The sequence below is a fragment of the Hemicordylus capensis genome, chromosome 3, assembly GCF_027244095.1.
Source record: "Hemicordylus capensis ecotype Gifberg chromosome 3, rHemCap1.1.pri, whole genome shotgun sequence".
In the NCBI taxonomy this organism is placed as follows: domain Eukaryota; kingdom Metazoa; phylum Chordata; class Lepidosauria; order Squamata; family Cordylidae; genus Hemicordylus; species Hemicordylus capensis.
In genome coordinates, this window is record NC_069659.1 from 187439345 (window position 1) to 187457124 (window position 17780).

Sequence of the window (17780 nt, forward strand, 5' to 3'; positions counted from 1 at the left end):
AACACAGAATTAGATTTTAATAATCTGCTTTTTGTTTCTTCAAAAACATTTCTTCAGATAATCAATCTTCCAGTGTTTCACTATACACAGTGTCTAAAGTTTTGTTCTTGAAGGGAAAACAGTCCTGAATAGCAGGCTGTAGGAAAAAAAAAAAAAAAAAAGCAAGCACATACAACTCCCCTCGAAGCTATTGCTAAATAATAGTTTCATTCCTTAATAATTGTTTCATTCCCACTAAAGCAATTGCTAAATAAGAGTTTCTTAAATTTAGCAGTTGCTAAATATTAGTTTTGTTCTCTCATGTACACTTTAAAACTGAAGAAGAATGTATATATATTTAGGACTGTCCATGCTCTTCAGTCTACCCAAATAATGTATCCCGTTACGCATCAAGTCAAATTGTCTGTTTGGGTTCATTGACCTTCATAGTCGATAGAGATTGCTTACATCATATCACAGTAGGATTACTAATCACAATTAGGATTTTGCAGAATTTGGCTTGTTTGGACAGAAACTGCTACAGAAGAGGGCAAACAATGACCAAGAGCATGATATTGGGTGCGAGTATAAGAAGGAAAGAGGCCAAGGTTCACAAAAAATAACCTGATCACAAATAGGAATCACTTTCTTTTTTGTGCTCTCTGCAATGAAGAGAGATGGGTTAGCTTTGAAGTGAGGCACTTTGTTGGAATTGGAGTGCTCTGTAAGTATTATTTTTAAACTACTCTGGCGTATTAAGTGGGTGTGGAAAAGGCTGGCTTGACTTAATTTTGTGGGTGACAATATTAGACCTGTATATCAGTGGGGTTTTTTTAAACTCTTTACTAGATCATATCTTCCTACATGGATTTACTACGAGAGCAGGTGGCATTTCATATATACCAAGTCTGAGCTCCTTCAATCTCTTCAGTAGTTCAAAACGCCGTGACCCACCAGTTGTGGTTAAGGAGAACCTCCGTAGGTTAGCCCTTGCTGCTGGATTCAACCAAGATATGTATCACAGTATAAAGGTAAAACAAAGAATGCTGAGGACATAGAAGGAAAAATTGCAACATGGGGAGATCTCTTATGTGCTATTCTGAAAGACACAGGAGCCCTCAGGGTTTGGACATGGGAAGTCTAGTCATGGCCTTTTAAAAGCTGCTCAGACCACTCCACATTTTGGGAGTTTAAATTGTCAGAGCTTTCACAGTGGCCGACCTGGCTTGGTAAAATGCCAAAGAGGTAAGTGGTGTTCTCCCCACCCCCGCCCAACTGTTTGACACATCTGGAAGGCCTAACTGTGGGAAGCTTTTGAGGGGAGGGATGTGCTTTCGTTTGGGTGATATTCACAGTTTGGGAGGATGGCTTTGTTGTTTTGAATAAGTAAATGGCAGGGAATAAGCTCCCTGCAAGTTCTGTGATCAAAATGCCCCTGTGTATGACAGCTCCCGATACACAGAGAACAGTACACCAATACTCGGACTTTGTCAGGAGGACTTCATTTGACCTTGTTAAGGTGTACTATAGTGCAGAGCCTTGGAACCTTCTTTCAGTGTCAAAGTTCAACCCTGAAACCGATAAAGTAATAAAAAGTGTCCCTTGCCAAGGAATAATGGCCGTGAGCCCACCCCTACTACCCCGTCCCTCCATTTGAAACAAAGGAGCAGGGCTTCCATATCAAAAGGTCAGGTCAGGTTTGAGCTCCCTCTCTTCTCTTTTTAGAAATAAACCCTTGCACTCTCTTTTCTAGTTTGAACTGTAGTCACCACTGGATTCTCTAGTTAATACTTCGGGTCTTGGCTACCCTTCTCTGTAGCCACCCCTGGGAAATCATCCATATTCTCCCTCAGGAGAGGGTCTTCTCTCTCATAGGAATTTCTTTGCATCCTCCTTCAAGAATTATCCTCCCACATGTAATGTAATGATCACTTGTAATGATTCTCTTCTCAGGAATAGTTCCTCTCTCATTTCCTGGGCTGGCCAATTAATCCCTTTCATAGATAAGAAGCTTAAGAACATAAGGACAGCCCTGCTGGATCAGGCCCAAGGCCCATTCAGTCCAGCATCCTGTTTCACACAGTGGCCCACCAGATGCCACTGGAAGCATACAGGCAGTAGTTGAGGGCATACCCTCTTTCCTGCTGTTACTCCCCTGCAACTGAGGCATCCTGTCTTTGAGGCTAGAGGTTGCTTGTAGCCCTCCGACTAGTAACCGTTGATAGACCTCTCTTCCATGAAGTTATCCAAACCCTTCTTAAAGCCATTCAGGTTGTTGGCTGTCCCACATCTTGTGGCAGAGAATTCCATAAGTTGATTATGCGTTGTGTGAGAAAGTACTTCCGTTTGTTGGTCCTAGATTTCCTGGCAATCAATTTAATGGGATGACCCCTGGTTCTAGTGTTACGTGAGATAGAGAAGAATTTCTCTCTCTACACTTTCTCCACACCACGCATGATTTTATAGACTTGGGCATGTTTCTTTGTTTGGCACAATTAACAAATACTTTGAATGTTAACACTTAAAAAGAACCTGTCGACTTGGATTCTGGGTGACTGAGGTGGCAGTCCTAAACACACTTAAGAAGAGTAAGCTCCATTGATCATAGTGTGGCTTACTTCCAAGTAAACATGCATAAGATTGCACTGCACATTTGTTGTGCAAGAACTTAGTCACATTCTGTTACAGTCTCCAAATGAGTAGTAAAGTAAAGGTAAAGTGTGCCGTTGAGTCGGTGTCTACTTCTGGCAACCACAGAGCCCTGTAGTTGTCTATGGTAGTAGTACAAAATTTAAGAAGACTGTCACTCATTTAAAGAAATCTCAGTTGATTAATTTCACGAATCTTTTAGTCAGATCTGTATATATATTTCCCTATGAATAAAACAATTTTTTCAAGAAGAAAATATTCTCGGTTTCTAGATGATGAATGCACACTTTATAGCATGCATTCTGTAATAGAAAATTACAGAATTAAGAGGCATTTTTGTTATAATTTTTAGGGGAAAGAGGCATTCCCTCCTGTGTCTGAGAGAAAGAGGAATGCCTCTCTAAATTGGTTCCTGCTACCTTTTGGTTTTATAAGTACTGTACATGTTATATATATATATATACACACACACACACACACACACACACACACACACACGCATATACACACACACGCATACACACACACACACACACACATATATATATATATATATATATATATATATATATATATATATATATATAATTCTACTATTCAATTAATTTAAATCCTTTGATCAAAATATTTGAATTGAAGATTAATCAAACTGATCCACTAAATGTTCCAATCCTGGGCGGGGGCCGGGGAGTGATAGAACATGGAAGCTTTTGAGTTACAAGGAACTATTTGTAAAAAATGAAAGAGAGCCAGTTCTTCGGTTTAAGTCCAGCACGGTTGCTTAGTAATAGAAATATGTTGGAAAAGATAATAGGGTAAACACAAAGCATTTAGCACAGACACACACTACAAACATTAGGGATTAAATCTTTTGATGAAAGGTAGTTGCTTAGTGAAGGTCATTCTTTGTGTGAAGATGTCTGAGAATGAAAAAATAGGCATCCTGCTGCATACATCTGCATACCTTTTTCAGGTCATAGAGTATGGGGGCAGGAGGAGATGCCCCACCCTTCCATTTCAAATCCCTTATTGTTACCCACTACTGTACATTGGAGCCAATTAACAAAACGAACCAGTAATCAACAACAAAGCACTGAATGAGGTTTTTCCCTAGACTCTCCCCATCCTTCTCCCAAGTTCTGGGTGCCAAATAACCCTTAACTTCTAATTATAGTAATCTAAAGAGTCAGAGGAAGACACTTTATTCATGTACACTTTCCTCAATGTCCCCCAAGTGCATGCTAATGGTAGGATTTGATGTAATTAACACAAAGCAAGCAATGAAGATCACCATGGTAACAGCACTGATAAAGTTGAATAGTCCTTTAGACTTCTTATGAAATGAAGAATGATTATGGCCAAACGGCTTGTTCTTACTTGGTGAGCATTTCTCCCCTACATGGCTGCTTTTAATATAAAAGCTGTACTTTGGGCAAAAATTACATAACCCTACTGAACTCAAAAGACAGTCACCCTGACCCAGAGACAGGATTCCTTGCACAGAACTGGCCTTTTGCCTACTGCTCTGCAAAGGAACTAACAAACTTGGAATTAAAAAAATGAAGGCTTAAAAAAAAGCAAGAACTGCTTATCCCCTCAAACGTTGATGAAAAGGGCAGTCTTAACCTGCTGCCTAAAAATTAGAGGGAAGAAACCAGGAAAGTCTCCCTAGGGAGGCAATTCAACTGCCTGGTCACCACTAAAGAGAAGGTCAGTTCTCTGGTGGTCACCCAGCATGACTCAGATGCTGGGGATATACTGGGCATGATTATTTGGCATACCTTCAGGGAGAACTCATACCTCCAGTTTTTCAGACTGCCTAACGTTTTCTTGATGTTGACAGGTCAACCATGCCAGCGATGTTTGGGTCATGGGAAAGGCTAAGCCAGATAGCTATGATGGCATAGTAACCAACCAGAGAGGCATTACAATAGCTGCTCCTGGGGCAGACTGCATCCCTTTGCTTTTTGCTGATCCTGTCAAAAAAGCATGTGGTGCTGCTCATTCAGGTAACAGACAGTGTGCCCCTTCTCTGTTTTGCAGTAGACAAGGGGTCCATCAAACGCATCATTGGTATGTGTATGTGTATGTATATGAATGAATTTTGCTGTTTGGAAGTGCTATTGTCCTTATTTCTGTCTTGAGCAGAGCTCTCTGCTCATTTTTCTGTGCCAGTTACTTTGACATTGCTTTTCTTTTTGTACTCTGTCTCTTGCAGACTCTTTTTGTCAATGTATGGTGCTGCTATAATGGTGCTCATGGCCAGTGTACTGTGCTGGGGGTGTCAGCTCTGCTCTCCCCGATCAGTGGGCTAGACCTGGCCATCCACTACCCAGAAACCATATCTACCAGCACTGACCTGTTCAGGTTAATTTGTAGACCTGCCCTCTGTCATTTTCTCCCCCAGCCACACCTGGCACATGTGCTTTTCTTTTCTTTGCAAATTTAGGCATAGTTGCACATAAATACCTTTATTTTATTGAGACTTATCCACTCATACGTGCAGAACTATGACGGCTAATAAACTGGAAGTTAATCCAGACAAGGCAGAGGGGCTGTTCCATCTGTTTAGGGCAGTGGGGTTCACCCTATGCTGCATGGAGTTACACTTTGATGACTTTGAGATAATACAGAACTCTGCTTTGCTTTATTGGTGGCCCTGAAGAAAGGCCTCTTTTTGAAACTCTTTGGGTTTAATAATAACTTTTTTTAAAAAAAAGTTCTAGTGGATCTTGAGGTTTCCCCTGCTATCATTTGTTACCCCTGCTAACTGAGCAAGGAGGAGGCACCTTTTAAAGTGGTGATTGTCTTGTATTTAGCCGGGGGAGAGCAACTGTCTCTCTTCTTTCCCAGAACAACATCCCTCCTGTGGCTGTTGCTGGTGTCTATCTTGTGTTTTTATGTTTAGATTGTGAGCCCTTGGGTGACAGGCAACCATCTTCTTTATTTTTCTCTTTAAACCTCTTTGAGAAACCTTTTTGTTGAAAAGCAGTATAAATATTTGTTGTAGTAGTATTTCTGCATTTGTGCTCCCCCACCTTTGCTTTGTGTCCACTCTTATCCATACACTATGCTCAATTAATGCAATGCATTATATCTGGGACTGCCTTTTGAAGGCCTCTTGGAAACTTTACTTGTTTCAAAGTTTAGCCACTACTGACTGATTTGGGTTATATAACTTGCAAGCACAGAAAAAGAGCAGGAATTGGGGCTCTGCCCTCACTAACTCCCTCTTTATCCATGTCTATCAGTCCAAGGCTGGCTAGGGTAAACCTGAGAAGATTAAAACGCTCCCAAACGCATCTACTCTCTCACAGTCCTATAGCAAATTATAAGAGTATAACATCCTATTCAGACATTATGTTGCACTGAAAGGAGGGCAGCATGGATGACAAGACTCTTGCTACCTCTTTTGCTGCGGCCATTGTAGCTCTGTCTCCATCATTGGCAGCCATGAAGGGAAATACCTCCTGCACACAGGAAGTGAAACATTGAGAAGTGATGCATCGATGCAGCAAAGACAAACAACCGAGAAACAAAATGGGTGAATAGGGCTGTGGTGGGAGAGTGTCTCCCTGGGAGAGCGCCACCTTCTGTATGATCTCCACTGCACATGAAGATCATCAGGAGAGGTCTTGTCTCCATATACTGCCAGCTCATCTGCCAGTGACTCCTGGGCTGTGGAATGTGCTCCCTATAGACATTCGTGGCTTAATACCTTTATCAGCCTTTAAAAGAGCTGGAGGGCGTCAAGTAGGGACAGAGTTCAGCTCCCCTCACCTACACAGACATTTAATTCTCAAAAATGAGAGTGGGGGTGGGGGTGGGGAATCTGCTTTATTCTGAGTCAGACTTTTGGTCAACCTAGCTCAGTATTGCTTGCACAAGCTGGTAGTGGCTCTGCAGGATTTCAGACGGGGCCTTTTGCAGCCCTGTCTAGAGATGCCAGGGATGGAGGCTGCAGCGCTGTGCTTGTCAAATGTGCTCTTCCACCAGCTACAGCTCCTCTCTTACATGCCCCTTGTGTGTGAACAGACATGAACAAATGTGGCTGCCTCGGTTGCATCTACTTTGGCCCTCCCTAGCCCTTACCAGGGACTTCTGTTCCAAATTACACATGCTTAAGTTCATTGGAAGTGATAGATTTAAGCTCATGTGCATTGGACATAAGATAGCAGCCTTGGTTTTCTTCCTTCTGGAATCACACGATTCATTTTTATTTTTTCTCCTACTTCTCAGGTTGGCAAGGCACATTGTTGGGAGTAGCTATGGCTACTGTGCATGCTATGGTGACCGAATATGGCTGTGAGATCAAAGATATACTTGTTGTCCTGGGACCGTCTGTTGGACCTTGTTGCTTTACACTACCTCGAGAATCGGCAAAGAAGTTCCATAGGATTGATCCAAAATGTGTAAGACATTATGAATCGTCAAATCCCTACGTTGATATCAGAAGAGCAACACGGTAAGCCTGGTTTTGCTTATTATCCATAGTAGGGTGAAGTAAGGTTTCCCAAGTGAATTTAGTGGGAGAGTGGATGGAGATGGATTAGGTAAGGCTGCAGCAATAGCTCCAGGTTACTCAATTGGTGGCAGAACACACTATCACAAGATGGTAAAGTCTTATCATTGGTAGAAGGGAAGCTCAAAATTTTAATTTAATTTAAAATTGTAACCCAATTTTAATGTGTTTTTATCTGTTATCTTTTTAAAAAATTTTAAATGTTTTATATATTATGTTTTAATTCTGTAAACTGCCTAGAGATTTTGATATTAGGCAGTATATAAATTCAATAAATAAATTAAATTAAATTAAATTAAATTAAATGCTCTGGCTAAAAAACTACAGCACACATGTCTACTATAGAACAAGTCTGGCATAAAACATTCTTAAGAGGATGCCTTACCCGCTGTGTTCTAACTTGGTCTCTAAGGGCAGCCAAATTAACCCTGTTAGGTTTATCATTTGTGCATAAAACTATAGCTGCAGGGGCATACATGTGCTGCCCTTCAGCTCCAAAAGAGAATTTCCCTGGAGATTTGTCAAAATCCGAGTCTGAATGTCTTCTGGGTAGAATAATGTGATAGTGTAAAGTCTGAACTGTAAGACTTAGATCTGGTTCGAGATCCGTCGATGTTCATAAGAATGGGTTCTGCGCCTGCGCAGGAACCCCACGGTATCCATGCCTGAGCTCGTCGAAGCGCCCAAGCCACGCCCCCACGCTGCTGCGTGCTATATAAGGCGCGGCTGAGGCGCGTAGTCCCTCAGTTCTTTTCCGACCGCTTTGTGTCCTGGACCTGCGGTCCGTGCCTCTTCGTCTTTACTAGTTCCTCGGTTGTTCATCTATCCTCTTGACTCGGACTGGAAATATCGGAATTCTCTGGCTCTACTTACGGAACGGCTTTCGGAAATCTCTGGCTCTCGTTTTGGACTGGCTTCGGTGACTTCTGGCGAACGGATGCGGAACGGCTTCGACCTTGCTATGGCTGACGGAAAAAAATCTTTCAAATGGTGTGAAGGCTGCAGGGCTAAGTTACCCTCCAAGGACCTTCATGACCTCTGCCTTTTGTGCCTTGGTGAGGAGCATAACGTCTCCTCGTGTAAAATCTGTCTGTCTTTCTCGAAACAGACTCGGAAGAATCGGGCTCTTCGCCTCCGTGCGGCGATTTACCATGAAGTTTTGAGCCCATCTATACCGGGCACTCCTCGACCGTCGACATCTAAGGCGCCAAAGCCTTCTTCGACGTCGAGCAGAGAAAAAACCTCTGACATAATTCCCGCCAAAACGTCGTCTATGTCGAAAAGCGCCTCGACTTCAGATAGACGCTCGACACTCGAAAAAAAAACCTCATCAAAGAGCTCAGGCTCTTCTACCTCGAAGCCCTCACATCACTCCAAAGACCGTGATAAGGCTTCGAAACATCGACATGATGACCTCTCGACTCCGACTGACTCCAAACGTCGAAAGACTCGCGAGAGCCCGCGGGGACACACACCATCTCTCTCTACGGCGCAGTCATCAGAATTGAGGTCGAGGCCATCGACGTCAACTGACTTCGCAGTACAGACGGTGATTCTGGAGGAGCTACCCGTTTCCTCGACACCAATAGTTATCGACGTGGATGCCCCTTCGACGCATTCTCCCGTTACCGGCATGTCGACGTTGAGAGTGCTCGATACCGAACCACATCAACTGACTACGTCGGACCCTGTTTCCTCCTTCAACGCCGGACGAGTTTTGCCCGACGACGAACGGGCTTCGAACCTTCAGCGATCTCCACGAGCTTCGATACCGGCAACAAGAACTCTCTCACCAGCTCCAACACCTTTGGCTTCGTCTGCCTCTCCATCGACACCACAAGCCTCGGCCTTTGCGCTGTCCACCTTGCACACTCCAGTCCTGTCAACATCGATGCAAGTAACCCCTCGATATCGACCACCGATACCGACTTTCCAGATGGTGGATGTCAATGCCGAAGAATCTCTCCCAGCAGCAACCCGATCTCTTCTGTCTCTCCTGGACTCGACGTCGAGCGGCCGCTCGACATTTACCGGCTTCCCTTCAGTGGGCGTTGAAGCCGAGGGAGGAACACCTACCTTGTCTCATCCTCCAGCTCCACCATCCTCCAACAACTTGCCACACACTCCTTGGCACTCCTGTGGTTATAGACACCCTTCCTTAGGGGTCTCTTCTCCAGCTGGTCCCTACAGAGATGGCGTTAACCTGCCCTGGAGACAAGTAGCACCTGCTCATCCCTTTGCAACTTTTGCGACAATTGCGACCCAAACGTGTGGCTCCATGAACAACCATTGCGCCACACAGACTTCACCACTCCACCTTAAGTCTACATCTACACAGACAAGTCTCCTAAAACTACAAAGCAATTCAGCCACGCAAACGGATCCTCACCGTGCTGAGGACGCTCAGCTGCAGCCTGCCTCTCCCTCAGAACACTACGGCTCCTCTGACTTTGAGTCCGACCCTGAAGACACCAGTTCCATTGTGGAACCACCTACGGCTGTAGCACCAGTAACTTATGTTTCACCAAATGATGAAATGAAAGCATACCACAAACAGATTCGGGCCATGGCTGATGCTCTTGGTCTAGATATCCAGTCACAGTTGGCAACTATCGAGGACCCAGTATATAAATTTATGTTGAAGACTCAAATGACAGCCCCAGTTGCCCTTCCAATGTTACCAGTAATTACAAGGGCTGCGAAATGCGCTTGGGAAGTCCTCCACACTTCCACCCCGACGTCAAAGAAATTGGAAAGTCTCTATAGAATTCAAGATAGGGATAATGACTATCTGCTCAAGCACCCGGCGCCAAACTCTCTAGTAATAGATTGTGCCACGGCGTCTAAGTCTGGCAAGAGGTACACAGTCCCTCCTGATAAGGAAGGTAGAAAACTGGACCTATTGGGAAGGAAGATCTATTCAACCTCTTGCCTTTCTATTAAGGTAGCAAACTATGCGGCCTGCACTACAATGTACACTCATGGTCTCTGGGAACAGTTGGAGAAAGATTTGGACTGCCTATCCTTAGAAGACTTTAAAGCTAAATTCCACCAAGTCTTAGAGAACTCTGGAGACCTAACACGCAGACAGCTCAGCATAGCCAAACATATAGCTGAGAGCGAATCTCGGGCAATGGCGGCAGCGATAACCCTGAGAAGACACGCTTGGCTGCGGTCTACGGGACTCCAAATGGATATGAGAGAAAGAATAGAAGGATTACCATTTGATGGTACTGGCCTTTTCAGTGAAACAACTGACTCCACTATGGAGCAGTTAAAGAAATCAAAATTCACTGCAAAAACTTTCAGCTCGCATCCTTCGACCTCTTCCTCAGCATCAACGTACAGGAACAACTATGGAAAATTCAAACCTTCCTACAGGTCACAAGACAGGCGTGACTTTAGGAAGCCCTACTCATCTTACCAGCGTCGCCCGTTCTATAATAAGAAAAGGGCTCCTCAATCACAGCGAGCGAAGCCACAAGAACCCCAAAAGCGTCTTTGAAACTGTGGACTGCCCATCGACACCAACCTCCCTACCGTCTCCATACACCCCCCCCTTCCCTGCCAGCGGGGGCCTCTCCACCAGCACTGACGGATCTCTCCATCCTTCCGTCCCTGCCAACAATCAAACTGGCAAGCCATGCCCCCGCATGGCACAGCATAACATCGGACCGGTGGGTCCTGAAGATTATCACATATGGTTACGCAATAGAATTCAGGACTCTTCCACGCTTCACGGGGGTGAGATGCACTCCCTCCTCGAGGCTGCTTCTGTAGGAGGTGAAGGAGCTTCTGGAAAAGGGGGCTATTGCCCCGGTGTCATGGGCAGACAGGCTAACGGGGTTCTATTCACACTATTTTCAGATCCCCAAGAGGGATGGGGGGATCCGTCCCATCATGGACCTCCGTTGTCTGAACAAGTTTATCCACGTCAAAAAGTTCCGTATGATGGCGTTGCAACAGATCCTCCCACTACTCCAGGGGGAAAAGTGGCTTGCGACGCTGGATCTCAGGGACGCCTATTTTCATATCAATATACGTCCGGACCACCGCAAATACCTACGTTTCACTGTCGGCGACAAAGTGTTTCAGTACAATGTATTGCCCTTCGGACTGTCCACCGCTCCGAGGGTTTTTACAAAATGTATGGCAGCAGTGATTGCCCATCTAAGAACCAGGGGTGTATCGGTCTACCCTTACCTGGATGACTGGCTCCTAACTGCAAAAGTCAAAGATGAGTTAGTTTTGCACATCCAATATGTAGTGAACCTACTTCACGATTTGGGCATCGAGATAAACTGGAAGAAATCGCATCTGGAACCATCACCTATAATCTCCTACATAGGGGCAATCCTAGACACAACACAACAAAGAGCCTTTCTCCCGGAGGAGAGATTCAACTGCATCCTGAACCAAATCTCCAAGTTTCAAGATCATCCCCTACAGCCAGCCCGTATGATTCAACGTCTGTTGGGCCTTATGTCAGCTTGCAATACAGTAATCTATTATGCGAGACTCAAGATGAGAAAGCTCCAACTCTGGTTTCTTTCAGTATTTCGTCCAATCAGAGACAGTCAATCAAAGCGCCTTCTACTTCCCCCGGAAGTACTCTGGTCGCTCTCCTGGTGGACCAAGCGGAAGAACCTACTCGAGGGAGTACCCTTTCGATCCCCCTCCCCTTCGGTTTGGATGGCGACGGATGCCTCGCTCCAGGGCTGGGGGGCCCATTGCGACAACCACAAAATTCAAGGGAAGTGGTCCCCTCAACGTGCCAAATTGCACATCAACTTCCTAGAGCTTCTGGCTGTTTTTCAAGCACTACAGTCATTCTTACCTGTCCTTCAAGGGAAAATTGTTCCGATCCACCTCGACAACACAACCGCCCAGGCATATATAAACCGCCAGGGAGGGACGGTCTCCCGGAGTCTGTGTGCTCTCAGTGTTCAAATGTGGCACTGGTGTATTCTACACCGCATTTACCCCAAAGCTGTTCACATCAAGGGCCTGGACAACACCCTAGCAGACAACCTGAGCAGAGTCTTCTTGCAGGACCGTCAGCACGAATGGGAACTCCGCACGGATGTGATAACTCCCTTCTTCAACCGGTGGATGAGGCCTTCAGTGGACCTCTTTGCTTGCTCAGAGAACACGAAATGCGATCGCTTCTGTTCAAGGGCGGGCCACGACATTCTGTCTCTCGGAGATGCTTTTCAGTTGGATTGGTCCCTAGAGACACCTTACATGTTTCCCCCCCTGCCATTGATACACAGAGTGGTAGCTTGTCTTCTCTGCAATCCGACCAACTGCATCCTAGTGACTCCATGGTGGCCAAGGCAACCTTGGTTTCCGCAAGTACGCAGACTGGCGAAGAACTGCTACAAGCACCTACCTTCCTATCCGGATCTCCTCACTCAAGACGGAGGTCTCGTCCTGCACCCGGACATCAAAACCCTCCATCTAACAGTGTGGAAGATAGTCTGCTGACTCATATCCTACTCAACCAGCGCAAGGAATCTACGCGCCGCAACTACAAGCGCAAGTGGGACCGTTTTAGGTCATATGCACGCTCCAAGGGATTCCTTCCTAAACGGGCCTCAGTCCGGGAGGTTCTACGATACCTTACGTCTTTGAAAGCAAAAGGCCTGGCCAACGTGTCTTTGAGAGTCCATTTATCTGCCTTGTCCGCATACCATCCGGGCAGTGACAACTCTACACTGTTCTCGCACCCATTGAGCAAGGCCTTCCTGAAAGGCCTGTCAAATGTGTACCCTACAATCAGAACACCAGTAGATCCATGGAGTTTATCGCTGGTTCTTTCGTCACTGACTCAGGCTCCCTTTGAGCCCATGGCTACGTCCTCCCTTAAACACCTTTCTTGGAAGACGAGCTTCCTGATTGCTATCACAACAGCAAGACGTGTGAGTGAACTGGCGGCTCTCAGGGTGGACCCCCCTTATACTTTATTTCAACCAGACAAAGTCCGCATGCGTTTAGACTCTACTTTCCTACCAAAAGTTGTATCCGACTTCCACTTGAACCAGGATATCATCTTACCTACATTCTTTGGGAACCCTACTTCTGCTCTGGAGCGCTCGTTACATGCTCTAGACGTGCGCCGTGCGCTCCTATACTACATAGACAGCACAAAACCCTTTAGGCTCTCTACTCGTCTATTCATATCGTATAAAGGGCCAAGGAAAGGATCCCCAATTTCGAGACAAAGATTGTCCAGATGGCTGGTAGAGCTTATTCTCCTGACATATCATCTACAAGGCAAATCACCTCCAGAAGCCATTAAAGCCCACTCCACCAGGGCTGAAGCTTCCTCCGCTGCACACCTCTCTGGGGTCTCGTTCAGGGATATCTGTAAGGCCGCAACTTGGTCTTCGGAGTCTCCCTTTATTAAGCACTATGCCATAGATGTACGCTCTGCGGCAGAGGCCACCTTTGGGAGAAGTGTTTTGAAACAGGTGTTGTTGTGACTACTGCTCCCCCCTCCTACTGGAGCTTGCTAAACACCCATTCTTATGAACATCGACGGATCTCGAACCAGATAAACAGGTTGCTCACCTGTAACTGATGATCTGGTAGAGATCCGTCGATATTCATAAGACCCTCCCAACCTTCCCCTCTGCAGTAGTGCTACTTCTATGTGCGTATAGGTGTGTGGCTTCTATCCTCTTCAGGATATTCCCCCTTTTTAATGGATGAACTTACCTAATTTAAACAAAACAAAAAAGAAGAAAAGACTTTAGATGATCGTCCTCCACGGCGGTTGTCCAAGACCATTCTTATGAATATCGACGGATCTCTACCAGATCATCAGTTACAGGTGAGCAACCTGTTTTTTTCTCTGCTATATTTATGTGCCACTTTTCTGCCAGTGCATTTAAGCCAGTTTAGATTGATGGCTTAGTATCTAATGGAAAGAATTACAAAAATGTGTGTGTGATTTTGTTGGCCAAAGTTGGGAGAGGCATAGTATATCTAGCTATTGAATTATAGAGGTTATCACCCAATGTCTTACGTTTTTCATTTGCCTGCCAAGTATGAGTAAATATCAACATTCACCAACTTTCTAATACTTGCCATAATGTATACATACACTCAGGGAGATGAAAAAGTTAGCAGAGAAAGAGATTATTAGAATTTTTGATGGTTAATCCAAGAGATATGACTGTGCTAGTGCAACAAGCAAAGGTGCTGCCTCACAAAGTCACCTAGCTAAGCAAATGCTCAATCTCTTGCATGCTTGGTCCACTTGCACAAATGTTGTGCTTCTGCAGTAAGCATAGCAGATAGCTTTGCATCATTCCCTGCAACATATCTGGGCCCAGGAAGAGGTTTCACAGCAGGAGGCACGCCACAGGTTCCACAGGCCCATCTTATTGAACCAGTGCAACACTAGTGAACACTAATCTGGAATGCAAACTCCCAACTTGGTGAAATGGCAAGCGCAACATCTTTGCACTAGCATTAGTGCAAGATGTGCCTTAGTCTGGATGTCAGTCGGTGCAAGTACAGTTATGACTGTACAAGTGAAAATCTATGCAGACTTCAAACAGGTTGTATAATTTGTTTTTGGTGACATCTCACTCCCACAGAAGAGAGGCAAGGACAAGAGGAGAAAACTATTTACTCCCCCCTCCTTTTGTTCTCCTTTTCCACCCTCCCACTCATGCGGTCTTACCTGATCTCATGCATAGAAGCAGCCTCCTGCCATGATATTGACAAATGTCCCTTTGCTGCTGGGGATGGGGGGGGGCTGCCATGGTGCCCCCTCTCCCAGGACACCCCCCCTTCACTCCTACTCCCAGCCAGGGAACAAACTGATCTCCGAGCAAGGGAGGGAAAGAAAGCACCCAGCCTACGCTTTGTTTGCCAGCTGGGAAGGCATGGAGAGGGGCTATGTAGCCCCTCTTCAAACATCTGGCCACACTTCCATCAGCAGCAGCCACTTCCATCAGCAGCACCCACTTCCCTCCATAACTGTTTTTATGCTTGTGTTTTAATTTAATTTTTTTTAAAATCAGGTTTGTTTTTATATATATATATTTTAGCTCAATATTTTAATGTGTCTTTTTATAACCTTGTTTTTAAATTTTATTGTGAGCTGCCTTCGGATTTTCTTAATGAAAGGCGGGGTATAAATTTAACAATAAATAAATAAATAACTGAAATACTTGTGTGAGGGAGGGAATAAAGCCCAGGCCTATGTCAGAGTCTGAGCCAAAACCTGGCCCCTTCGGAAGCTTCTATTATAATCACCATTTAATGACTGTCAATAATACTAATCTCTTTTCCTCCCCCCGCCCAAAGTGTTCTACTGGAAACTGGAGGGATTCTGCCTCAGAACATTCAAGACGATACTATACTGGACCAGAATCAAAACCTCACTCTGTGTACATCCTGCACCCCTGATAAGTTCTATTCCCATGTACGTGACGGTGATAATTTTGGGACACAAATTGGTTTCATATCAATTAAAAACTGAGTGTGTCGTCATCTCTTATAAATCTGGCAGAATCTCTTGGTGCTGGCTGATGATGATCTGGCCATGTAAAGTTTCCAGCTAAAGTTTCCATGTAAAGTTTCGAGCTTTGCTGCATCTTGGGACCTGCAACCACCCTAAGAAGTGATTGTTTATTCTGGCAGCTACAGCAGGGAGGACATGCTTGCCCACATTTAAGGAACTCTGAACCAGCAGCAGACCACCCAACATTCAGCTCTAGGAATCCAGAGCTGACATAAACGACAGTATCCGCTCTCTTCATTTGGCCAGTGTGGCAGCACTGTTACTAGACCTTGTAACATTAGCCACCCTATCAAGAAGAAATCATCCAATATAATAGGCTCTTACCTGTCAGCAGTGCCCTTCAGCATGTTTACATTAGCCAAATAGAACAGTTCCTATGAAAGAGAACAAATACGACCATACAGAAGGCAGACTTTTTAAATTCTGACCTTAGGATTGCTGTGTGTTAACTGCAGGGTGAGGTGGTGGGGGAGGATAGCTTGAATAAGATGCTGGAGAACTTGGGCATTACTCACAAATTGGATAATATTTCTCAGTGTTTCAAGAATAATTATGATGGATTTTTCAATGCAAGAAGAAATTTTTTCATTTGCTACATATTAAGTTTCTATATATGACCACCCAAATTTGGGTTATCTGTTGCTAACCCAGGTTTGCATGCACATGTGAACCAGGCAAAGCACCCAAGCCCAGGCTGTCCAAATCCAGGTAGCCCTGCTTCTAACTCTGGATCTTAACCCAGGTTAGTGCAGAGCAGGGCCCCTGTACATGGGTTTGTGGATCATAGGCCCACTTTCCGCTCTGCTTGAGGGTCCTGGCAGCCTGCTGCCATGTTTTTAAGAAAGTGCTGTGGCTGGAGGAGCTGTGCTCTGTGAATGTGCCGCTCTGCACAGCCCACTTCATGCTCACTTTCTTAAAATGGCTGGAATGGGGCTCGTCCCACCTCCTTCCCCATTGTGGCCAATTGGAGCATGGCTGCTAACATCATGGGGTTCCCTTCTCCTGGCTGTGCAGTGCATTGTGGGAAGGTTCCAGGGCCAGACTGGGCACTGAGAGGGCGGTGGAATGTATGTGGAGAGGGTTCCGGGTTTTGAGCAGAATGGGTAATTAAGGGTGGGAGTTGGGGTACAGGGTGCACGGCGGGTGGGACACATTGGGAATATGCCCTGTGGGCCAGTCTGAGCCTGGAAGGTTCTCTCAATTCTCAGAGGCCTTCGTTCCAAGCTCACCACTTTGGGAGCAAGGGTTGTGGAATCCAACGGAGGCTCTGCTTGTCTGCCCAGGATAGGGTGAGGGCTCTTCCAAGCCCCGAACCCCACCCGCTTCTGATTGTGTGCAAACCCACTGTATTCTTGTTGAACACTCCCATGTATCACCATTTGCTTTCCCCCTGCCATTGCTTTTGTCTTTTGTATCCCCATCTTTTGATTGGATGTTTTCTCAAGTATAAATGAACTCATATGTATCTGTTCTATACCTGTTGCCTAGTCCCCCACTTTTATGCATTTAATGGATTAGGCTATTGCCTACTAGAGAAGTAAAGATTCTGGAAGTTTTGTTGCCCCAGTGGGGGGAGGGTTATTCCCCCCCCCTTCCATTGAAAATCTTAGGAAAAAATTGAAATATTGTACATGCAAAACCTGAACTTACTTTACAGTTCTCAACCTTAGTCAAGAACAACCTTAGTCAAGAAAAAAGGCCGATTGGAATGCCCCAGGACATGTTCTTGAGTCTATCAAGCCCCAATTCCATGATCCAGTGTGCTCCTTTGCAACCCAAACACACCTTGGAGTTACCAGCCACCTGGGCAATCTGATGCTCATATGCCATCACACCAGGCTGTGTCTAGCTTTTCATGCCAATTTCAAGCTCAGTTCTCTGGAAAGACCCAATCTGCCCAGTCTTCCTTGCCGACCCAGGAAGCTGGTTCCATTGAGAAGGCACCCCCGTGGATTCACCTTTATCATCTAACCTCTCTGGCCTTCTCACCCCTGCTTCTGGCCAAGTTATCTCTGAGGAATGAGGTCCCTCAGCTATTCAGGCAGCCCCGAGATTTCTGCGCCAGTAGAAGCTCAGGTAATATGAACATTT

At 45.4% G+C, this 17780-nt stretch overlaps 1 protein-coding gene across 8 annotated transcripts in view; it reads left to right on the forward strand.

Annotated features, from left to right (window-relative positions):
• Positions 1 to 17165, forward strand: part of LACC1 (laccase domain containing 1) — a 25113-nt gene extending 7948 nt beyond the window's left edge. For 7 of the 8 annotated variants that reach the window (XM_053310519.1, XM_053310516.1, XM_053310514.1 and 4 more), the window contains 4 exons: positions 829 to 1010; positions 4472 to 4637; positions 6868 to 7093; positions 15473 to 17165. In XM_053310519.1, coding sequence (XP_053166494.1) covers positions 829 to 1010; positions 4472 to 4637; positions 6868 to 7093; positions 15473 to 15647 — 749 coding nt within the window. In that variant the 3' untranslated portion in view covers positions 15648 to 17165. Of the gene's footprint in view, positions 1 to 13; positions 704 to 828; positions 1011 to 4471; positions 4638 to 6867; positions 7094 to 15472 lie in introns of those variants that run through there. The other variant, XM_053310521.1, reaches the window with a different exon arrangement.
• The last annotated feature ends 615 nt before the right edge of the window (positions 17166 to 17780 follow it).